This window comes from Lampetra planeri, chromosome 40 (genome assembly GCF_965212315.1).
Source record: "Lampetra planeri chromosome 40, kcLamPlan1.2.h2, whole genome shotgun sequence".
Taxonomy (NCBI): Eukaryota; Metazoa; Chordata; class Hyperoartia; order Petromyzontiformes; family Petromyzontidae; genus Lampetra; species Lampetra planeri.
Genome location: NC_136146.1, coordinates 9,117,194 through 9,142,146, shown reverse-complemented (window position 1 = coordinate 9,142,146; position 24,953 = coordinate 9,117,194). Strand labels below are relative to the sequence as shown.

Sequence of the window (24,953 nt, the reverse complement as noted above, 5' to 3'; positions counted from 1 at the left end):
CCTGGCTATCACACCTGATAGCTCAACAAAGTGGCGCATCAAGCGGAAATTTTTTTCAGCCAAATATTGTAAATGCAAGTTGATTCGACATGGGGAGGGAAAACTGAAGGACCCAGCGCGTGCGGTGCGGTGTGGCATGGCGTGCGCAGGGCAAGGGCGTCATGAAAACCTACTGGCTGCTCGGCCACCGTGACTACAGCGTGCACAACGACAGCCTCGCGTGCCACTGGCAGCCGCACACACGCCGGGCCGACTGCGACGCCTCCGGCCTCACGGTACCGCTGCCTTGCACGCACCTATGGGCAATGTATGACTATGGGCAGGAGTAGCAGTAGTCGTGTATCATCATAATCGCTGCGATGTCTCTTTCTTCGTATTTGTGGATCTCGGGGCATTGCGTTGTTATACGTTGTACGGTCTCTGTTCTGGATGACCACAGTCGCACCACTACTACTGGAGAGTTCTTAACGTTCCATTTGTGCATCAGGTATCCGCATCTGCCAGGGTTTGTGCAGCGGATGCGATTTAGGGTGGACCATGAGCTGAGTAGCTTCACGGAAGATCGAATCCACGGTGTTTGTCTGAGAGTTCTTTAGAACTCCATTCAGTTTCTCAGGCTTCATGGGAGGTTGATCTCGCGTTGTTTGAACGTCGACTTTGCTCGGCGGAGCTCCGAGCAAATGCTGCGACAACAATTTTGGCAGCGGCGGCGCCTCAACTTAAATCCCAGGCCGGTTTTGACATTCGCTGTCGTCGCTTCGGTGGCTAGGATTGCTCGAAGCGATGCCGGTGAACTGCATAGACATTTATAGGCCTAGGACGCGGGTCTTGGGCAACGATTTAAACCGTCGGATTTGCCGTCCGCCCTGTCCAGACGATCGCTTAGAAGACGTCGCCACCACCGAGCGGGAGCCTCGGACCTCGTACTGACGTGGCCAATCAATTAGAGAGGCGGTGTTCCGAACAGTGAAGCTCCAAGGAAGTTGTGCAGCTGCACTTCTGTGCAGACTTGCAGCAAGAGCAGTGGAGGGTGCAAAACCCGAGTGTTGATTGCGGTGTCTCGAGTAGATGTACATAGGCGTGTTGAACGTCTCTCGCGCACTGAACGTAGCCAACCATGCTAATCGGATGTACCAATAGGCCGTCTATCATCTCACAGTGTTCTTGATTCCTGTTGTTCATGCTGGGTTTTTGTTAATGCTGTACGAAATTAAAGAGGATGTTGGTCCGGTGTCCACCCTCCTCACCCACCACACCCCGAGCCGAAAATTATTTTTCCACGTTCGCGAGATTTTAACTCCCTCGCCTCATATTCCGGAGGTCGTGGGTTCGATCCCAACCCTGACGCCTGCTGCTGTATATTTGGAGTTTGCATGTCTCTCTCCCTGTTGTCGCATGGATTTTTCTACAGGTCTTCCAGATTTCCCCTCCACATTTAGAATCAACGTCATGCGTTTAGAGTATTTGGCTGCTGCTATAAATGTCCACATGATGATGATAAGTCAACTATTCACTGTTTTAAATTACCAGGTAGGGCCCACTGAGCTGCTAAGTGGCTCTTGTTCAGAAGCGACCTGGCCACAAATGATAGCTCAACGAAATGGCTTATCACATGGGAATTTATAACAGCCAAATACTCGAAACATGTGACGTTGATTCTAAATGTGAAGGGGACCACGGGGAGAGACACGCAAACTCCAAATGTACAGCAGGCGTCAGGGTCAGGATCGAACCCACGGCCTCCTGTATACCAGGTGAGGGAGTTAACACCTCGCCACCATTGCGCCAGTCACCCCTCAGTACCCCCCTCCCACCTGTGGCCGACTTAGGTAACCTTGTTCTGTACGCGGTGGGAACACGATAGTTGCACACAGATTTCATAACAATGGTGTCCTGGATTCAACCTCATTGGAGACCCACCAATCACGGCACGCCTCTGCAATCCCACTCCACGTAGGGGTACAAGGTTCACATTTATTGCGGGTTTCAGCACAGCGGGTTTTAAAAAGTTGCCAGTACGCACGCAGTAAGTGTGCTGCGTAACACTCCATTGCTTGTAATACACGCATTTCATATAGGCTACATTATTTATCACTGCGCCTTTCGTATGCATTACAGACAGCCTAACGGAATGGTAACGGATTTAAAATGTATGTTAAACGCGGCACGCCGCCGACAAACCCGGCAGTGTTTTTCACCGGCGTCCCCCACCGGCACGCACCGGCCAGCTCCATCAGCCCCGGTGGTGGGATGCCGGTGGCCCTGGGCGGCTTCACCAGGCCACGGGTTTGTGCTCGTGGTCGTAGAATCCTCCGTTCTCCTCCGGCGTGAGGGTGGCGAGGACGCGCAGCATCCCCGCGACGCTCTCCTGCGCCGTCAGCGGGGCCTGCGCGACAAACGCGGCGCGCCTCGTCGCCGGCTCCTCCCCGCCCGGCGCCCTTACACCCGGCCGGGAGCTGTCTGCCTGCTCGTTCGTCCGTCAGACTGTCTTTCAGCCTGTCCATCCGTCTGTCTGCCTGCCCAACTGTCTGCTCATCTGTCTGCCTGCAAGCCTGTCCATCCATCTGTGTTGCCTGTCCATCCGTCCGTCTGTCCGTCCGTCTGCTTGTCTGTCTGTCCGCGTGTCTGCTTGTGTGTCTGCCTGTCCACCCGTCTGTCTGCCTGCAAGCCTGTTCATTCTTCCATCTGCCTGCCTGCATGACTGTCTGCTCGTCTGTCTGGATCGGATGACGCGCAGTGAATGTGAGTCAGCCCGCTGTAGAATTATTTGTTGGAGCGGCTTTGGCCGTGGCCGAGACCGACGATGGACAGCTCCGTATAGAACCCACGGGGTGCACGAGTCAGGAACAGGGCAGGATGGGCGCCTCTGCTCGTCTATATGGTTTTGGGAAAAATCCGAGGCTGACACGGGGGCATGGGCCATGCAGGAGTGGGGCTGGAGGTGTCCAAATACATACAACCAATGATTATTATTATCATCACGGTGGCAAAATGTTCACGACCTCGCCTGGTATGCAGGTCGTCGGTTCGATCCCGACTCCGACGCCTGCTGTATGCTGTATACTGTATTTAGAGTTTACGTGTCCCTCTTTCCCTCCCCGTGGTCATGTGGATTTTTCTCCAGGTCCTCCGTTTATATTCCTCCGCATTTAGAAGCAACATCACGCGTTTACAGTATTGGCTGCTATACATTTATTTTGGAAGATGTACGTTTGTCATCTGGCCACATGGACGACCGGCTCTGGAACAATTTTCTCAACCACATCAATTCCATACACCCAGCAATCAAATTCACCATGGAGGTAGAAAAGGATGGCATGCCACCCTTCTTGGATGTCTTAAACAAAAGGAGACCAGATGGCAGGAAAGTAACCCATACTGACGCCTACCTAATACCTGATTCCCACCACCATCCATCCCAGAAAAATTCCCTCATTAAAATGCTACACCATAGAGCTCAATGTATCTCCGACCATGAACACCTGACCAGTGAACTCAAACACGTACACCGGGCTCTCAGGGCGAATGGATACTCTGACTACACAATCCGCAAAGCCATCAACCCAACCGTGAGGAAGGAGCCATTTGAAGATCCAATCAAAACCATCACCTTACCTTACATAGCAGGGATAACCAAAAAGATTTCCAAAATATTGAACAAACACAAGATCCAGGTCCGATTTAACACAGTGCACACAATTCGTGACCTGATCCCATCTGTGAAGGACAAGATTCCTGACATGCAATATCGCGGCGTCTACAAACTAAGCTGTACCTGCGGCAGCAATTACATTGGGGAAACCAAACGACATGTCTCGGACCGTGTTCGTGAACACAAGGCAGATCTGAAACACGGCAGGACCAATACTTCTGCCATAGCTGATCATTACTTTCCTTAATGCAGCTGGCTCGCATGAAATTTATTTCTCTTAGACTATGGTACTTTGCAAGCCGACTGGATATCAACAAAGATTCGTTTACGAAGCCATCCATATATACAGACACAGACACAATTTCAACCGAGACGACGGTTTTAAACTCAGCAATCATTGTAAAGATATCATCAACCACTTTGGGTCATGACTTGAATTTGTGTTTCCTTGTCAACCTCTACCATCAGCAGTGTGGATAGGTGTAGCGAGGTGCAATTCCCCCCCCTCCCATCTCTACCCCTCCCCCCCTATCTCTGCTCCACCCCCCTCTCTCCCCGTCTCTGCCCCATTCCTTCCCCCCCCCCCATTTTCAGATGGGTGTACCGAGGTGTAATTCCTCCCTCCTCCAATCTCAACCCCTCTCTCCTCTCCCCCTATCTCTGCCCCACCCCTTCTCTCTCCCCGTCTCTTGCACAGCTCTTTCCCCCGCCCACTCACTCTGGAGCCCTTATAAGCAGCTACATTTGGAGGCTTGCCCCCTCTTTTCTCTCCACCTGAAGAAGACCGCTTGTGTTGCGATTGAAACGTCGTGGGTTTTTTGCTTTTAATTTTGATTTTTTTCCATCTACGTGACTTTACCGAAAGAACCAAGAATATATATCTCCTAGCCACCGTCGTGAGTTCACGAAGGCGCCGGCGCGGGGCTTTGAGGTTTGTGGCTGTCCGGAGCGAGCTCCTGCGAGGGTCCCTACCTCTGGGCCGCCCATGTCCGTCTTGACCCAGCCCGGGTTCACGCTGACCACAAACACCCCCGAGGTCTGCAGGTCACGCAGCAGGCAGCGCGTCACCATGTTGAGGGCGGCCTGGGGAGGGGCAGGGAAGGGCGGGGGGTAGGGGGTGGTGGGGGAGGGGGCGGGAAGTGAGGAGGGGGACACAACTGTAGCACGGCTCTGGGCCACCACCTCTCTCTCCCAAGGGCCAGCTGAGTTTGAGTTTGCCGACGGGTAAACGGTGCTTGGCCAGGAGGGGTAGCATCTGGCCCATCTGTGTTGTTTGTCGTTGTCGTCGTCATCATCGGGGTGGTCTCCGACGTGACGCTGGCGAGCGGTTTTCGTGTCGGGGTTGTCGAGAGAGAGACCCGGCTATGTGCACGCTGGAGGATGAGGAGCAGAGCAAGCGGTCGTCTTGCCTATTCGGAATTCGAGGACCGTATCACTTTTAAAATCACCGTCTTAAAACTCACCGATTTGTACTTGCAGACTTTCCCTGTAACTTAAGAATAAAAAACGATTATGTTGTCTGATTGGATTACTCTGCAATTATTATTATTCGCTTCTATCATAGTGTAATAAAGCTCGTTGAGGCGACTTCTGGAATCCGTCTTTATTCAACTTGTATTACAGCTTTCCTTCACGCTGCTGATAGGCAGCGTGAGAGGGACAGATAGAGAGAGACACACTACCACGTGGCAACCCGGAGCCCCGCTCCCGCGTGGCCCCCTTCCTCTGTTCGTTCCCGTTCTGACCACGTGTCGTTCCTCTCCACCCCTATTTAATACCCGGGTCACGTGGTACGTTTCCGCCAATCCTCGTTAGCCTCCATGGAATATTCCAGGCCCCCTCGTAAGCTCCCGGGACCACGCCCCTGACTCCTCTCCCCATTGGCTGTGGCCAAAGCCAGCAGAACCAATCCTTACAGCTGTCACCTTTCCATTACGTCAGGGCCACGCCCCTAGGCTTCCCCCCATTGGCTATAAACCAGGACCGGCAGAGCCAATCATCATGACGAGTTGTGATACGTCAGTGAGCCAGATATATCCTCACATTACAATAGTACTGTGAATTTATTGGAATTTATAGACTCGTCAATTAGATTGTTATTGTCAGCTTTATTTTACGCTCAGATTGTATATCTACTTGTGAGCAGTTTTATTTTTATGTCCAGCGCTTTGAGATACTTCAATATGACAGGCGATTTATGAACTAGAGGTTGTTATTCATTTAAAATATAGGTTACTATTATTTTATTTGGCAAACGTGAGCACCACTTACATTACGCGATGACAGTCGGCGTATTACATTCGAGTTGTGAGTTCCAGTTTAAAGTATATTCCGTGTAGCCAGGTGACAAATCAAGAGACCCGGGATAGGAGTCTCCTTTGCAACACAGAGACGTGGGTCACCAACAACACAAAAAGCAGCGGCAACCAAAATACCCCGAGGGATCGGTCGAAAATCATGCTGCGAATGCGAGTCGGCGTTAAATCGGAAATAAATATTGCATTCCCTGCAGCGTAAATCGACATTCGTCTCCAGATTAATTGCTAAGCGAAGCCACGGGAACACTCAACGGAGACGTATCGGGGCGTGACAGTGGCGAGATGTTAACTGGTATGCAGGAGGTCGTGGGTTCGATCCTGACCCTGACGACTGCTGCATCATTGTTTGCGTGTCTCTCTCCCTGTGGTCGCATGGATTTTTCTCCGGGTGCTCCGGTTTTTCCCTCCACACTTAGAAACAAAATCACGTGGTTTAGAGTATTTTGGCTGCTATGCATTTGCACGTGATCTTCAGCCACTTCATTGAGTTACCAATTGTGGCCAGGTAGCTTCCGAAAAGGAGCTACACAGCAGCTAAGTGGGGCCTCACCTGGTACAAGACAAAACTTGTTTAGTAAATGGTTTAATATGGGGACTGCAGGGCTGACAAGCAAACAAGGATTTGTGTCAAAGCTTGGGCAATGAAGGGCGTGGAGTGTGGGGCTCGATTGCCAGAACTGGATGGACCGGGTGTCAAAAATCTCAGAAATGCAGTCCCTCGTGAGCAGTTTGGATCAGTGGGGATGGCAATACCTTCTGTCTGGGTTTGACGCAGATTTTACCAGGGCAGTTGGGGAATCGGCATCTGTGTTCGGGTGGCGGCAGGAATTTGTGTACCGAGATGTGGTACCGGGCGTTGTTGCCTTCTACCGTGTGACAGTAGACAGCACAGACATCACTATGTAACACAATTTTTGTTCCTGGATAGTAAGTGTTATTTCGTAATTGCTTATGCCTAAAAAGTATAAAAAATGGCTATTATTCCCCACGAAACTTTGCTTTTGTGACTAGGACAGTGATATTTTGAAATTGACCTATTTTCAATGAGAAAACGGGTGACTTTGTATCTTTTCGTTCACATAAAATCAGTAAAAAACAACATATGAATCAAAATAAACATGTATTTATACTAAAATAATATTAAAATTACTACAAAAGATTTAGAAGTGCGTAGTTTTTCGAGATTTATGATTATACTGTAAATTACTTTCACAAATCAGCCCCCAAATGTAGTCTCCCATCATGTTCTCGTTATACTGTTCTTGGTAGCGGCGTTCAAAGTCCAGTATATCCTGGTGGAAGTGTTCACTTTGCTCCTCCGAGTACACTCAAATGTTCTCCTTGAATTTATTAAGATGAGCATCAAGGATATGGACTTTGAGGGAAATCCTACAGCCCATTGTGCCGTAATTCTTCACCAGAGTCTCAACCAGCTTCACATAGTTTTAGACCTTGTGATTGTCCAGGAAGCCACGAACCACTGTGACAAAGCTGTTCCAAGCCGCTTTCTCCTTACTAGTGAGCTTCTTGGGCAATTCATTGCACTCCAGGATCTTCTTTATCTGTGGTCCGACGAAGATACCGGCTTTGACCTTTGCCTCCGACAGCTTAGGGAAGAAGTCTTGAAGGTACTTGAAGACTACCGACTCCTTATTTACAGCTCTGACAAATTGTTTAATAAGGCCCAATTTGATGTGCAGTGGTGGCATCAGCACCTTCCGGTGGTCCACCAGTGGCTCCCACTTGACGTTGTTCCTCCACCCAGAGAACTCGTTCCGCTGTAGCCATCCCCGCCTGTGGTAGTGCGCCTTGGTGTCCCTGCTGTCCAAAAGCAAAGATAGCAGGGAAACTTGGTAAAACCACCTTGGAGACCCATCAGGAATGCCACCATTTTGAAGTCTCCGATGACCTCCCAGCCATACTCATCATACTTCAAGGCGTCCAGCAAGGTCTTGATGCTGTTGTAATTCTCTTTGAGGTGCACCGAGTGAGCCAGGGGAAGAGACGGGTACTTGTTACCATTATGGAGCAGCACGGCTTTGAGGCTCCTGGATGAGCTGTCAATGAAGAGGCGCCACTCATTCTGCTTCCAGGCGATTCTGATTGCCTTGAACAGACTGGTCACATTGTGGCAGAAGCAGAGCCCATCTTGGCAGGTGAAGAAGCTGCAAAAAGGTTGGTGACTCTTCCTCTGATCTTCGACTTGCACACTTTTATCCAAAAGGTTACACTGCTTGAGCCTAGATGTCAAAAGCTTGGAATTGGACTTGGTGAGACCAAGATCTCTGATCAAGTCGTTGAGGTCTTTATGGTTGGGGTAGTATGGGTTTCTCTCCTCAGCTCCACCTCTGAAATTGTCATCTGGATCTACGTCTTCCTTGCTCTCTGACTTGCTGCTCTCTTCTAAAGACGGCTGCTCTCTCTCCAGAGGAGTGGGTACGGGGGGCTTATGGCAGTGTGGCACCAGGGCAATGGATGAAGGAAGGTCAGGATACATGATAGCAGGTGCATTCTTGCCAGTCCGACGTTTGGAACTTCATGGCTCTCTTTTCCCCTCTGTACCATCCTACAAAAATACATTTATTTCACCCATGTGTAAGAGATTCTCGCAACATTTTCCATATATGATATATTTTTTCAAAAACCATGAAAATTGTAAAACATTTTAAAATTTAAAACTTTAACAATTTGAAAAATTCTAACTAATTTTATAACATAAAATTCCAAGCAACAATTGTCCATCTTCCCTTCCAGAGTTTTTTTGCATTGCTCGCAGGTGAAATGAGGTGCCCAGGGTTTGTCTTGATCTCCGACAGGCATGCCGAAATATGCCTTGTAGGCCTCACACATCTGAGCAAATGCTTCCACAGAGTACTTTTTCGCTCGTCTTGATAAATTGGCCGCAGATATAGCAAAATGCGTCTGCCGGATGCTTGAAGCCTCTTGATGCCATCTCACAAAAATGCAGATATGTATCCACTTAGGCAGCTGGATCTAAACTGAACTGGTGGGCTTAAGGCCCCTGTATTTATAGTATTATTTATATTACTGGTAAGTTCTAGAATGTTCTAGAAGTTACTCCAAGTTTACTCAGCACTGAATCTATCTGGAATGTTCTTGAAAATAGGTAAATTTCTAAATGTCACTGTCCTGGTCACAAAAGCAAAGTTTGTGGGGAATAATAGCCATTTTCTGTACTTTTGAGGCATAAGCAATTAGAAAATAACACTTACTACCCAGGAACAAAAAAAAATTGTTACACAGTGTAATTAGCAGTGTGAGGGAGTGGTGAGGGAGCGGTTCTCCTGAGGCGGCGTTCCACAGGCGGATCAAACTCCGTGCTGGCGCTGCATTACGCAGCAAGCCCAACCTCGCAGCGTCGTGCCCCCGGCTACGGCGCTGCGACGGGGCGGGAGCCAGAGCCAAGCCGAGGCGGTCGAGACGACCAGAGTCGGCTTGGGCGCGTGAAGATGCTGTGCGCATGAACGCGCTGCAAACACGCTGCACCCACGCTGCACGCACACATGCCCCTAACAAACACCCAGTGTAGGGTACACACCTGCGCGTGCACGTGAGCAGAGTGTTCACAGCACACGGCCGCATTGTGCGCATACAAAGATCCCCAGTTTAAACTCAATAGACTGTTGAGGAAAGCGCTGTTAGCGAGTATCACACGAAGCGGTGGGTGGCCGGCACCACACCCCGCCGCCTTTGTCTCCATTCCTGGCGATATTTACACACCGCACCAGGCACTCGTTTGAGTCGACCGAGGTAAGGCCTGGAACCGGTTCAAATAATCGTGAGAGGAGATCTAACTCAGCTGGACGGGTTCGTACCGTGGCGCACTAAGCGCTTACACCACCGCTCCCCACGCTCGTGGGCGTTGTGCGGCACACCTTGGCGGCCGGGTAGGAGTAGCCCCACTCGCCCGTGGGCGCCAACGCAGCCAAGTGCAGCGAGCCCAGCATGGACGAGATGTTGGCGACGATGGCGCGACCCCAGCCCAGCGGCTCGGCCTTGTTCCGCTCGGCGGCGATGCGCAGCTGTGGGAGCAGGGCCTGGTCGGGTGGGGGGGGTGGAGGTGGGTGAACGTGGGCCCCTGGCTGACAACGGCCGAGGCCGTGCGAAGCTGGGAAGCCGCCCGTGAGGAGCTCGGCCCTGTCCCCCTCCGGCGCGCAATGCCGGTGCACGGCACCTGGGCAGCAGCGTGGCTGGCTGTCGACAAACTACAAGGCGCACGTCTCGCGAACGCCGCTCCAGAATTCGCTACGCCGCGCACAGCCATTCCGCGCAGAGGCGCTGGAAACCGCAGAGAAAAGCGTGGAAAAAGGCAGCTGGAACCGGCACTACCAACATTTAAAATAACAATGTCAGCTTGTAACGCGTGCAACGTTCGCCCACTAACGTGGAGCGAAATCGACTCGAAGAGAGGTGAAGAGGAAACAAGCCGCGAGCTGGAGCCAACAATTGCCCAAGCTCTGCAGTCCTCTCCATCGCACGGGAGGTGTTCTCGCAGCCGCACCTGTGTGATCATGAGCGGCGCCACCACATTCACGTTGTAGTTGTGCATCATGTCCTCGGCCTTGACGCTTCCCAGCGGGGCCATCAGTGCCACGCCCGCATTGTTGATGAGCGCGTTCAACCCCTCCCCTGCCAAGGCCTTCTCCACAGCGAGCGCCAGAGCGACCACACTCTCCTGCGAAGTCACCTCTCCAGGGGCAAAGGGGGTCACGGAGGCGAGGGCACGAGGGCATGAGAGGGGACGCCTGTGCATCTGCACGACCGCCCACCTCCGTGTTTGTGCCGTAATTGTTCAGTGGCCACTCCGGCTCACATATACACTGCGACACACACACTGTGACACACACACTGTGACACAAAGATCCCCCGTATAGCCTTAACAGACTGTAGGGGCAAGTGCTGTTAGCGAGCACCTATGAAGGCCGGAACGGTACACGAGGGGGTGGGTGGCCAGCACCACGCCCGACCGCCTTTGTCTCCCCAGTGGCGATGTTTACACACCGCACCAGGTACTCATTTAAGGCTGAGTCGACCTACACTGTGACACACACACTGACACACACACACTGTGACACACTGTGACACACACACTGTGACACACTGTGACACACACACTGTGACACACTGTGACACATACACTGTGACACACTGTGGCACACACACTGTGACACACACTGTGACACACACACTGTGACACACACACTGTGACACTGTGACACACACACTGTGACACTGACACACACACTGTGACACTGTGACACACTCTGTGACACACACACACTGTGACACACTGTGACACACTGTGACACACACACTGTGACACACTGTGACACACACACAGACTGTGACACACTGTGACACACACACAGACTGTGACACACACAGACTGACACACTGTGACGCGCACACACACACAGACTGTGACACACACAGACCAGTTTTAACATTCGGTGTCTCGTCAACGATCGGGCTTGCTGGAACCGATGCTGGTGAATCGCCAGATGTGTGTAGGCAAGGACTCTCTCGGTTAGACATGGATCCCATAGCTCAATGCCAACTCTGTAACGCACAACGAGCACCAAGCAGTCGCTCGCGTCATCGTGGGCAGCGTGAATCGCACAGCAGGCTGCGGCGGTGCACGGCGAGTCCTGAGCAGAGGCTGCAGGGGCCGGAGGGAAGACAGAGACGCAGTGACGCAGAGACACAGACGCAGAGACAGACGCAGAGACAAAGATACACAGAGACAGACATTGAGAGAGGCAGGACACTTAACGGAGATGGACTGTCGCTTGGCTATTGGATTCGCCACGCGGGGGTCTCGCGGACAGAGCCACCCGGGCGGGGAGAGGGTCAGAGGGGGGCCCACGGAGATTCCCAGAGGTAATGGGGAGTAGAAAGACGCGGGCCGCGCCTTGCACTGAATCTTGACAGGGCTCGCAGAGCCTCGCTGAATCTCGCCGAGGCTCTTTGAACCTCACAGAGGCTCTTTGAACCTCGCCGGGGTTTCTTTGGGCCACATTCCTGTGCCGTGTCCGGGCAGCCTCGCGACTGCGAGCGCGGCGCGACGGCGCGACTGATATCGCAGCCTCACGACATCCAAGGGCACGAGCGAGAGACAGGGAGGGGGACGTTTCTCACGCTCGCTGGCATGGATATCTGTGAAAGAAGACGCTGGCAGGAGCCATCCTCAGCACGAGTCTTGAGCCTCAGCTGCGAGGCTTTTCCCGGTTGTCACCACGTGCAACGGTAGTGACAATGCGTCTCAGGCTCAGGGGTGACTGTGGCAGGCGAGAAGGCTCCAGACGCTCTCCCCCCCCCGACCAATCCCACTCCCTCCGCCCCTACTGGACGTCTGCAAAAAAATAGCTTCATCGCTCATCAGATTCCTCCTCCTGCCGGACGTGACCGCTTCTCTCGAGTCTCAGGGCTCGACTTCAATAGGGTCCTGGCCCAAGGGTTACGCAGTAATGGCCAATGCCGCCGCTGCTGCTGCTGGTAATTTTTGTTTTAGCATTGGGAGGTTTGGCCAATGGAAGTTGCAATGTGCGTTATCTTTATCTGTGGGGGGAGGGGGAAACAAACCGGGGAACGCAGAGGAAACCCACGCAGAACGGGGGCGGGGGGGGGGGAACACACGTGAACTCGACACGGAAAGTCGCCCACGTTGAACATCCAACTCAGGAGTTGAGAGACAAGAACGTTACCCCTTCACGGTGGAGGATACGCAGAGGAGTGAAAGGGGACACCGGGGAGACACGCTGAGGAGTGAGAGGGACACCAAGAAGTCACGCGGACACTGCAGCGTGAGAGACGACACCGAGGAGACACCGAGGAGTTGCGGCGTCTCGCCTCACCGAGCTGCAGCACCGTGAGCTGGGGGTGAGCGCTCGCCAGCTCCTGCAGCGCCTGGGACACGGAGAGAAAGAGAGCAGGGCCCGTCCAGTGGCAGCGAGTACACCACCAACACGCAACCAGGCAACCACGCAACCAGGCAACCAGGCAACCACGCAACCAGGCAACCACGCAACCACGCAACCAGGCAACCACGCAACCAATCACGCAACCAGGCAACCAGGCAACCACGCAACCAGGCAACCGCACAACCAGGCAACCACGCAACCAGGCAACCACGCAACCAGGCAACCACGCAACCAGGCAACCAGGCAACCAGGCAACCACGCAACCAGGCAACCACGCAACTAGGCAACCACGCAACCAGGCAACCACGCAACCACGCAACCAGGAAACCACGCAACCAGACAATCACGCAACCAGGAAACCAGGCAACCACACAACCAATCACGCAACCAGGTGATCACGTAACCAGGCAACCACACAACCAGGCAACCACGCAACCAGGAAACCGTGATGATGGGTACAAACTTAGTAATCATTGGAAAGATGTTATCAACCACGCAAAAAAGACTTAATTACACTTTTTTGGACCATCTTATCTGACAGGCACTATTTTACTTTACTTTACCGAGTGTTAACATCCCCAGTGTTTAACAGTACTCTCTTCATTGTTCAGCCAGCATTGGTATAAACATGGGCATTTTCGTTCTTTTCTATCATGTGTATCAGGCCTCCCCTACCCCTCTCTGTCCAATGCGTTGGCGTGTGCAGCAGTAGTTGCTTGCGCACAACCACGTCCAAGCCGTCGTCCATCCTTTTGGCCCCCGCCCCCCTCCCGATACGTTCCATTCATTGGCTACCACATTCTGATGAGCTCCCCCTCCCCTCTCCTCAACTTGCTTTTAAGGGATTACATCTTGCATCATTGCCTCACTTGATGCAGCTAATCTGGCTGTGACGGTCCCACCTGATGACGGAGACTTGTGTTGCCTCCGAAACGTCGTGATTTTTATTTTATTTTTTATTAATTTTGATGTTTTACCTACGTGACTTTACCGAAAAAACCTAAGAATATGAATTTTTTGTGTTTAGTTTGTTGTCCTTCCCCCGCATTTCTGATTAGCACGATTGGCTACGCATGGTGCGAAAGAAGTTCAACAAACACACGTACAAACAACCACACAACCGTATCACCAGACAACCACTCACCCAGGCAACCACACTACCACGTGGCCACCACCACCACCTCCTCCACCACTACCTTCTCTGTCATCACCACCTCCACAACCACCGTATCAACCCCAACCGCCTCCACCACCGCTACCACTGCCATCAACCATAATCTATGCCACCATCACTACCATCGCCATTATCATAACAATCATCACCACCACCGTCACAATCACTACAATCACCACAATTGCAACGCTCCTCACGGGGGGGGAGGGGGCTCGGCCTGCTTCATGGACACCGTGTAGGAGAAACGTCTTGAGATCGCAGGGAGCAGTGCATCTTGATTGGTTAAGAATCACCGCCACGATCACTGTTGGGGCAAGTGCTGTTAGCGAGCACCTATGAAGGCCGGCACGGCACACGAAGGGGTGGGGTGGTCAGCACCACGCCCGGGCGCCTTTGTCTCCCCAGTGGCGATGGTTACACACCACACCAGGTACTCATTTGAGGCTGAGTCGACCTAGGAGAGGCCCAGGACCGGTTCGGATAATTGTCACTGGTGCTTGCCATGAGCGGGAATCGAACCAGGGTCACCAGGTTCGTAGCGCTAACCGCTACACCACCGCTCCTCACAAAGATCCCCCTACAGCCTTCACAGACTGTTGGGGCAAGTTCTGTGAGCCAGAACGGGTATCGTAGCGCAGCGCGCTAAGCACCACCCGCTCCCCCTACGATCACCACCACCACCATCACCACCGTCACCACCACCACCATCACCACCACCACCAGTCACCATCGCCACCATCACCACCATCGCCACCGTCACCACTGTCACGGCACAGGGCCCGCGGCGTCACCTGCGCGCCGGCCCCGTCGGGGTCCCTGCAGGTGGCGAACACGCGGGGGCCGGGGTCAGCAGCGCCCTGCGGCAGCGGCAGCAGCTGGCGCACGAGCTCCAGTCCCAGACCCCGGTTCGCTCCCGTCACCAGCACGGAGCGCGGCGTCGCCATGGGGTTGCGAGACGAGAGAGAGGTTCGGGGTTGAGAGGAGAGAGAGGTGAGAGAGGGGACGTGATAGTGTGTGAGAAGTGAGAGTGTAAGTGAGGTGGGAGAGGCAGTGAGCGAAGAGAACAGAGAGAGAGGAGGTGGGGGAGGCGACGATAAAAGAGGAGGAGCGAGGAGAGTTTGCCGGGAGGAGGTGCAGGCGCTCCTCTCGCAAAGCCGCCGCCACCGCCTCTTGAAGTGCAACGCCTCCCTCCCTCCCTCAGCCTACCGATTGTTGCAGCAAACAGCAGTCGCTGCTGCTGACGGACTGCAAGCACGCGACTTGGTTCCGCGCAACATGTGTCTCTTGCGGTCACACTCCACCGTCACATTCAACTCACACATCCAACCGTCACTCAACTGCTGCACTCAACTGCCGTATTCAACCGTCACATTCAACTGTCGCGTGCTCAATGGGGATGGCCGGCACGGGGGGGGGGGTTGCGTTCACACAGCCACACGGAGCCAGGCGAGAGTTGCAATCGGGCTGCTGCACGGGGTTGAGGGCCTCCAAATCGTCCCGCTCAAGAGGCACGGATCCCAGGCCTCGCGTCCCACCCAGCGAGCTCCTTGCAGCGTTGCGCTCGTGTTCAACGACCCTTGGCTGACGGGATGTGATCGTTTGGAATCGATGACCAATCGCCGACTCGGGGGGCGGTGGGAGCACGTGACCGCTCCCCTCCTTTCACCCGAGAACACACCCAGGTCGAAGGTTTGCACGAGTCCGGCTGATAAAGTCGCCCCAGGTACAGACTCGTTCGCTGGGGCGGCGCTACGGTGGCGAGATGTTCTCTGCCTTGCCTGGTATGCAGGATGGCGTGGGTTCGATCCCGCCCATGCGATACCTGGATATTTGTAGTGAGCGTGTCTTTCTCTCTCCCCGGGGCGCGGATTTTTCTTTGGGTCCTCCGGTTTTTCCTCCACATTTAGAAACATGCGTTTAGAGCAGTGGTTCTTAACCTGGGTTCGATCGAACCCCAGGGGTTCGGTGAGTCAGTCTCAGGGGTTCGGCGGAGGTTAAGACACACACCCGACTCATATGATTCGTGATGACACGTCCGGCTTGGCCATCATTGGCTGCAAGTGATCACGCTACATCGCTTGGCCAATCTGTGCTGCAGGGAATTTGGTGCGCTCAGTAGTCGACTTGTGACTGTCATGATGGTACGTCGTGTGATTTCTTTAATATTTTAATCCCTTCATGCTATGTCGAGCAAAAAAAGAAAGTGGTCGGACGAATATGTACAATATGGATTCACATGTATAACAGAGCGTGATGGGAGTCAGCGTTTTAACTGCATGATTTGCAATGCCAAGTTGAGCAATTCTAGTCTAGCACCGGCAAAACTAAGGGAACACTTCCTTAAGCTGCATGGAGATGGGGAATACAAGAACACAACGCTCGCTGAATTCAAGGTTAAGAGAGCCAGATTCGATGAAAAGGCTACTCTGCCTGTTCTCGGCTTTGTACCCATCAACAAACCGATCCTCACAGCATCGTACGAAGTTGCTTACCTGATCGCAAAGCAGGGCAAACCACACACCATTGGTGAAGCACTCTAAAACCAGCTGTGTTGAAGATGGCGAATATCATGCTGGGAAAAGCGGCTGAAGTTAAGTTATCCCAAATTCCTCTTTCAAATGACACCATCAGCGACAGAATAGAGGACATGAGCAAAGACATCTTGGCTCAAGTAGTTGCAGATCTGATTTCAAGCCCGGCAAAATTCAGCCTCCAACTCGACGAGACCACAGACGTTTCCAATCTAAGCCAGCTTGCTGTATTCGTGCGCTATGTGAAAGACGACGTGATAAAGGAAGATTTTTTTTTATTTTGTAAGCCTCTTACAACAACTAAGGCAGCCGATGTGAAGAAACTTGTGGATGACTTCTTCAAAGACAACAATCTTTCGTGGGATATGGTTTCTGCAGTTTGTTCGGACGGAGCTCCAGTCATGCTGGGAAGAAAGTCTGGTGTTGGTGCGCTAGTGAAAGCCGATGCACCACACATCATTGTTACGCATTGTATTCTGCACAGGCATGCGTTGGCAACAAAAAACCTTTCCTCCAAACTGACAGAAGTATTAAAAATTGTAGTGGAATGCGTGAACTATGTGCGAAATAGTGCTCTGAAGCACCGCATCTTCAGTGAGCTGTGTAAAAAAATGGGCTCTGAATTCGAGGTACTTCTGTACCATTCTAACGTTCGGTGGTTATCCCGGGGACAGGTGCTGAATCGTGTTTTTGCCATACGTGTGGAATTAGCCCTGTTTTTGCAAGAGCACCAACATTGTCATGCAGATTGCTTCAAAAATTCTGAGTTCATTCTCATTTTAGCGTACATGGCTGATATCTTCGCAGCTCTCAATCATCTCAATCAGCAGATGCAGGGCGGTGGAGTCAACATCATTGAAGCGGAAGAAAACCTGAAGGCTTTTCAAAAAAAGCTACCGTTATGGAAACGACGAACAGAGAACGATAACTTCGCAAACTTTCCCCTGCTGGACGACTATGTAAGTAAGATCGAAGATGTATCTGGAATCGGAGACATTTCTGTACCCGCGGAACTGAAGCAAGCAATTGCCACGCACTTAGATGAGCTTGCAAAGTCTCTCGACGGATACTTCCCTACAAGAGAGTCATATCCAGCATGGGTGAGACAGCCGTTCACGTTTAGTGTTGAGACAGCAGATGTCAATGATGAATACCTCGACGAAATCATTGAAATTCAGCAGAGCCAGGTTCAACAGCAACTCTTCAGAACAACGCTCTCAACGTTTTGGTGTCAACAAATGGTAACGTACCCTGTTATTGCGAAGAAAGCCCTGGAGATTTTCATACCGTTTGTTACAACATATCTTTGCGAGCAATCCTTTTCGAGGATGCTGGACATAAAAACGAAGAAAAGGAACAGACTTTGTTGCGAAAATGACATGAGTGGCATTTGCCAAGGTGAAGCTGCGCATTTCTGAACTGGTCTCTGAAAGGCAACAGCAGAAGTCACACTGATTTGCAGTAAGTATTCATTATTATGTTTTTGTGTGAAAATCATGTTTTGCTGGTTTTGTTATTTGAACATAGTGATGTTGATGCACGGTTCATTTTGCGCACCAGTAAAACAAATACCTATATTTTGAATTTGAAAAAATCATATTTTATTTATTCAATTAAGAAGGGTTCGGTGAATGCGCATATGAAACTGGTGGGGTTCAGTACCTCCAACAAGGTTAAGAACCACTGGTTTAGAGCATTTGGCTGCTATACATTTCCACATCAGCCACTTGTTTGAGCTATCACTTGTGGCCAGGTCGCTTCTGGAAAAAAAGCTACATCGCTCAGTGGGATTTACTTTGTAAATAAAAGAAAAATGTGTTTAGCTGTCAGGTGGGTGGGGTGTTCTGGGGTATTTGACCAACAATAACATTACGTTCAATGGTTTGATCTGAACCTTAATTAGATTGGTCTTTGTCATTTTTGTGAGCCAGGTCACCCTTGCAAAAGAGACTCCGCACATCCTGGCCTCTTGAGTACTCACCTGGGTGGTTCAATAAAATCAACTTGAAAATAGTTATGGGAGGTAACCGAAGAATCTAGAAGAAACCCATGCAGAACAGAGGGGGGGGAGGGGGGACATACATGCTTCACGCATAAAGGCGCCCGAGTGAGGAGTCGAACCCAGATACCTTTTGCTCCGAAGCACACAACGTGTTACCACTGCGCCACCCTGTCGCTGCAGTGCGGAAGAAACCTCGTAAAAGCGCAGGGAGGCCGTGTTGATGCTTGACCTGGAATCTCTGGCAGGCCTGGCAAAGGTCACGAACCAGTCGGGGTCAACACGCTGTTCCATCCGCTGTGGTTACCATAAAAATATTAACTTGTATGTTTTTACCAGGTAAGGCCAACTGAGCTATAAAGCTCTATTTGAGAAGCGACCTGGCTATCACAAATTATATCTTGACGAAGTGGCTTGTGTAGATTTATAGAAGTAGCCAAACACACTAAACACGTGATGTTGATTCTAAATGTGGAGGGGAAAAACCGGATGACTCAGAAAAAAAATCCACGTGACCACGGGGAGAACATGCAAACACCAAATATACAACAGGCGTCAGGGTCGGGATCGAACCCACGATCTCCTATAAACCAGGCGAGGTAGTGAACATCTCGCTATCGTGACCAGCAAGCCGGCACCGAGCAGAGCCACCTACGGGATCTCCACGCTGGACATCGCCACCAGAGCGAGGTCCCTGGCACCACCGGTGAGCGCACAAACGACGCGGGCTGCAAGCAGCTGAAAGGGGTCCGCCGCTTTATTGTTCCACGAGGAGGATGAGGTGGATGAGGAATGTCGGACACGCGTCCCGCGTGCGCAGCTCGGATTCTTCACATTTCCCTTTAGGCGCTGGACGCAGCGCCACCACCGACGCCCCCCTACACCCCACCCATGTTCCACCACGCGGCGCCACCCCGCGGCAGACTGGAGGAGAGTCGCAGGGACTGGCCACGCGAAGCTCTCGAGGCGACACGGAGCTTCTCGCCAGAGACGGGTGTTGGCCGGATTAACCTAATTCGCAGACAGCTACCGAGCGAGCAACAATTCAGCGTCAGTTGTGGACAATATCACGTAAAAAATCAGACGAGTTGTCTCCCTAAAACACACCAGTCCGTCTGTGAAGGAGGCGTCGTTTGGACTCACAGCTGTGACGACACTTTTAGTTTTTAACCTCTGATGTAAAATAAACAAAATTTCTCTCATACGACTCGGGGCGCAGAGCAAATTGTAACCAACCACGGGCTTATGGAATGGCCAAGTGGTCGGGGTCGGCGTGCAGGACATTTAATCAGACCCCGGCTACGAATCGTCGTGTAGCCACCCACGTTCACGACGGGTTCGTCACCAGAGATCCGTCTCATCCCGAGGCTGTCGCTGCTGTAAACGCGTTCGCTACCACCGCTTTATAAAACGTGCCGATCAACAACAGCGACGAACCGCAGTCAACACAAACACACGAGCAGAGAGATGCGCGTGGCTCTACTTGAAGAGAAGGGATTTTTAGTCAATCAACCGGTGGGGGTTTTACAGAGCACACAGAAAGAACATGGTTATACAAAGCACCACGAGTGTGTGTACAATGTCCCTTGTTCCTTTCGCGTTGATCAGGGAGGGTCCTATTGCTTAGGCGGCGTGCGTTCGCTAATGACGTCCAGTAACCCAGCAGCATTTGTGTGAGAAACGCGGGCGTGCTGAGACCCCCCCCCCACCAGGTTGTTTTGCTTAAACAAATAATATCAGTCTGAAAATCCGCTGGGCTAAAATGTGCGACGGATACGCGGAGGACCAAAATGCAGCTGCGCCGGTGTGTGCGCCGAACCCCTCGACGCTTCGCGTAAATACGCAATGAGCTTGTGACTGCGATCGGCACCTCGGCGGGCGAAATGATAACCTTGGTGGGAAAATGTCGACAGCTCGGCGAGCTTCCGGCAGTGCGACCGAAAACGGACTCGGTGGGCGATGTTTTGTGAAAGACGTTTGGCGGCTTCGCGGATTGCAGCGCAGCGTACGTCGGGTTTCGCCACGTCACCCCAAAAAAAAAAAACGGGTCCCGTGTTTGAAGACGAAGACTCCCGTGACGATGGATATCGAGAGTTTGGCAGTCAACACAACCCGCCACTGCAAATGACCGATGTCGCATGCGGCGGTGTGTCACAAACCCAACGCACTTCGAGTCGCGGCGGCGTTTATTAGAATGGTTTCATTCGAGAGAAGCAACGCCGGGGAGGTTCGTTTACAAACCACAGAGGGACCCCCTCACGTCAGGACGGAGGGGCCTCCTTGCTTGTAGATGTCGGGCAGTTCGCCAGCGTTGGTTCGAGAGCAAGCATGACTACTTATGAACTATTGTTTATTTTGCAAGGTAAGGCCCACTGAGCTATGAAGCTCTATCATTAGCGAACTGGCCACCCATGATTGCTCAACGAAGTGGCTTACCACGTGGACATTTATATCAGCCAAAAAACGCACGTCGATTCGGAGAAAACTCCACACGACTATGGGGAGAACATGCAAACTCAAAATATACAACAGGCGTCAGGGTCGGGATCGAAACGACCCTCCTGTATACCAGGCGAGGTAGTTAACATCTCATAGCCACAGTGGCGCCCCTGATGAGTGTCCACACCGGTCCGGAGTTTTGCTCGTGTGAAGCCTCTGCTACTGAAGTTGTGCACTCCCAGAAGGTCGTGTGGCTGATGGGATGCGTGCAAAAAAAAGAAACAATAACAAGATTACGCGTGCTTTCACGTGGAGGGACACATCTGTGAAGGAGGCGAATGGTTCTGCTGGTTTATTTTGTTACAGAGAATCTGGCGTCTGGCAGCTCCTCAAAGCCCCCACCTCCTCTCCCCATGCCAGCTCACGACCCCACCCACACACTCGGAAACATTCAGCAAAGACAAATGACATACGAATTTAGGCCACAAAGTAGACTAGACGAATACCAACACAGAAACACATTCACCTACTCTACGCAGGGCCGGCCCGAGGCATAAGCGAACTAAGCGGCTGCTTGGGGCCCCCTGGCCACCAGGGGGCCCCCGAATCGTTTTTTTTTTACAATTAAATCCTGGAGTGAGACACGCTGGGAAAGCCGGATAAAAAGTATTGAAGCTTTGCGCTACCAGTCAGAGAAGGTGAGGGAAGCCCTGCTAGAACTGAGAAGTAAAGCGACTGACCCTGTAGTGGCTGTTGAAGCCAACTCCCTTGCGGAAGAGATAGGTTCATTTAGGTTTCAGATTTGTTGTGTTGTCTGGTGTGACATTTTGTCTAAAATTAACATCACGAGCAAGCTTCTACAGTCAACCAACATGCAGCTTGATGTAGCGGTTAACCTTGTAAAAAAGAACAAAGGCGAACTTATCAGTTACCGAAAAACAGGCTTCTGTGATGCACAGACATCTGCTAAAGAAATTTGTGAGCGGATGAACACAGAAGCAGTGCTGAAAGAGAAGCGATTGCGTTCTACAAAAAGGCACTTTGCCTATGAGGCTGCAGATGAGCCGATAGTGGACGCTATGAAGAGGCTGGAAGTGTCATTTTTTAATGCTGTAGTGGACCGTAGTATTCTGTCATTGGAGGATAGATTTAAGTCTCTAAGTGAGGTTAAAGAGAACTTTGGAGTGCTGCTCAATTTTAGGGAGCTAGATCAAAAGGTCCGGAGGGAACAATGTGAGCTTCTTGGGGAAAAACTCTCTTGTGGAGAGGAGGCTGATATTGATGGTAGCGCACTGGCAGTAGAGATAGAGAGTCTTCCTGAACTTCCCCAAACTATGATGACTGCCTTTGAGCTTCTCACATACCTCTCACAAAATGAGATGTGTGAGCTTTACCCAAATCTTTGGGTAGCTCTCAGGATAGCCTGCACTCTGCCTGTGTCAGTTGCCTCAGCAGAGAGGAGCTTTTCCAAGCTCAAATTGATAAAAACATATTTGAGATCATCAATGGCCCAGGAAAGACTAAGTGGACTTGCAGTCATTAGTATTAATAACAAAGTTGGCCAAGCAATACCATACAATGATGTCATTAGTGACTTTGCCTCCAGAAAAGCTAGGAAGGAACGATTTTGAGGTCATTGTTGTACAGTTGACATTGTTGAACCCTTGCTGTTCTTATGTTTGCTTTCATTATTTAAGTATCTTTTTTTTTGTAACATTCTATTTTTGATTAGATTAATGTTTGTCTATTTTGGTTTTATTTAAAAGATTGCACATTTAATGCACATTTGCAAATAATTTATTTAATATGTTTTTTGTGACCGTTTGTATTCAGAAGTTTTAATAAAAGAGTGAAGTATTTTAAGTGTTGTTTTTATTTTTTATTAATACATAACCTCACTGTATTCGTTTATAATATTCGCTATAACATTATAGTGTGACATTTGTGTCAATAATCTTCTAGCACAGATGAGTCTGCGTGGTGGGAGGGGGGCCCCCAAATCAAATTCTGCTTAGGGCCCCCAAGAGGCTCGGGCCGGCACTGACTCTACGCGAAGTGAAATCCAGAGCCCGACTGAAGTAGATGACGCTGCAGCAGCAGCAGCGGCGCCGCCTCTGGACTTCTTTAAGGCGATTGAGATAACTTCGGGCCACCTCGCTCCTGGGGGTAGCGGACACTGGCGAAACGTTGCATAGCAAAAACTCCTCAGGGGACTGACTTGAGCACAGACTCGAGGGCGCCGGGTGACCCTGAAAACTCCCCACACGCTCGTCTCGGGCACGTGGCCCACGTGTCTACAGGGCCAGCGGGGCCCAGCACGCGTCGCGGGGTTACTGTTCGCCCGGTAGCGCCAGAATCAGAATCTTTAGACAGGAGGAGGAATCTGATGAGCGATGAAGCTCTTTTTCACAGACTCCAGTAGGGGCGGAGAGAGTGGGATGGGGAGGGCGCACGGGTTCGGGATGGGGAGGGCGCACGGGTTCGGAACGGGGCCGTTGACGGGAAGGGCGTCTGGAGCCTCCTCGGCTGCCACAGTCACCGCCGAGCCTGAGACGCGCTGTCACCACCATTGTCACCCCACCACCGTCGAGCGCGAGTTTACCCGGGAAAAGCCTCGCAGCCGAGGCTCAAGGCTCGTGCTGGGGATGGCTCCGGCCCGCTTCTTCACGGGATCGGGGGAGGGGGGGGGCGATCGGGGGAGACGGGGGGGGGGGGGCGATCGGGAGAGGGGGGGCGATCGGGGGAGGGGGGCGATCGGGGGGTCGCCAACTTCAAGGCCTTATTTTGCCTCCTTGCAGGCGGTTGCCAAATCCCAGCCCCGTATCGAAACGGCACAACACTGCAAGAGTGCGCACGGCAATAACGGGAAGCATTGTTCGATCCTCTGCTAATCTGCTGACATGTAACATGTCTACATCGCCTGGCCTGCACGTAACATTGAAAAGCACAACTTAAACGGGAGGGACTATTTGCTACGCGTAACAATACTGTCGGGGTGTATTTTTTGAAGTGAAATTGACCACAGACACGCCGATACGCATAGATGTACACCCACACACGTACACTGACAGACAAATGAATGCACGTGCGGACACATATAACAGTTGTCATTCGCCACTAAGCAGCAGCCACGTCCCCACGGTACTTGTGCCAGGCTAGGTGCACCTTGGGATACGCGAAGCAACGAAGGCTCGCTAGCAGGTCATGCACACCTGTCATCTCCTTATCAGCGTCTACCTTATTACACAACAATTCAGACCTTATTGGCCACCCCGTGCCCTTATAAATCTCAACGTTCATCCTATAAAGTTCCATCACAAGGGAGAAACACAAGAGACAAAAAATGTTGCCCGTATCGAAACGGCTGTACGCCGTATGGACCTGAAAACTCAATTTCCCCGTACAAGAATACGTGCAACCCGTAATGGTTGACAGCTGTGGGTCACGGGACAGACCCAGGTGCCTTGGGCTGCGCCAAATTATCACTTTAATCCGTCCGGCGCTCCGCTCGTTGTTGTGAGCGTCACTCATCCGCCCTCCGCTGTTGCTGGAGGGCGACTTCCTACAACCGGCCAGGAGCGTCCTTCACGAGCCTCCTCCAGAGGCCGATATTGATACCGCTGGTACCAGTCATCGACAAGTTTACTCAGCTCCATATCCTTCTGTACATCAGTGCATCTCTTTTTACAAACCGTGCCGCGCCCGTTTAGCCTCCTCTATTCGGCCAAACAAGTTGTTTGGGCATGCAAGCCACATGACCCAGCTAGTGCAGCCTTGCCTGCCGGAGGTGCTCACCGATGGGACTGTGTCCAGATTTTTCAAGAATTTGTGAGCTCCTCACACAATCCAGTCGAGTTAAACCCGGGATAATATGGCAGGCAGGCCAGCCCAATGTTTCA

General features: G+C 51.7%; 1 protein-coding gene and 1 long non-coding RNA gene across 2 annotated transcripts; both read right to left on the bottom strand.

Moving 5' to 3' along the window:
* Positions 1–1,954: 1,954 nt before the first annotated feature.
* LOC144731855 (C-signal-like) lies at positions 1,955–15,278 on the bottom strand. Its single transcript, XM_078613148.1, has 6 exons — positions 14,877–15,278; positions 12,846–12,897; positions 10,493–10,680; positions 9,867–10,028; positions 4,625–4,735; positions 1,955–2,386 (listed from the first exon to the last, which is right to left on the bottom strand). The coding sequence occupies exons 1-6, from the start codon at positions 15,027–15,029 to the stop codon at positions 2,273–2,275; spliced, it is 780 nt and encodes a 259-aa protein (XP_078469274.1). The 5' UTR covers positions 15,030–15,278; the 3' UTR covers positions 1,955–2,272.
* Positions 15,279–21,391: 6,113 nt separating this feature from the next.
* LOC144731856 (uncharacterized) lies at positions 21,392–23,707 on the bottom strand. Its single transcript, XR_013588015.1, has 2 exons — positions 23,096–23,707; positions 21,392–21,580 (listed from the first exon to the last, which is right to left on the bottom strand). It is a non-coding gene; the product is annotated as an uncharacterized LOC144731856 (long non-coding RNA).
* Positions 23,708–24,953: the final 1,246 nt, after the last annotated feature.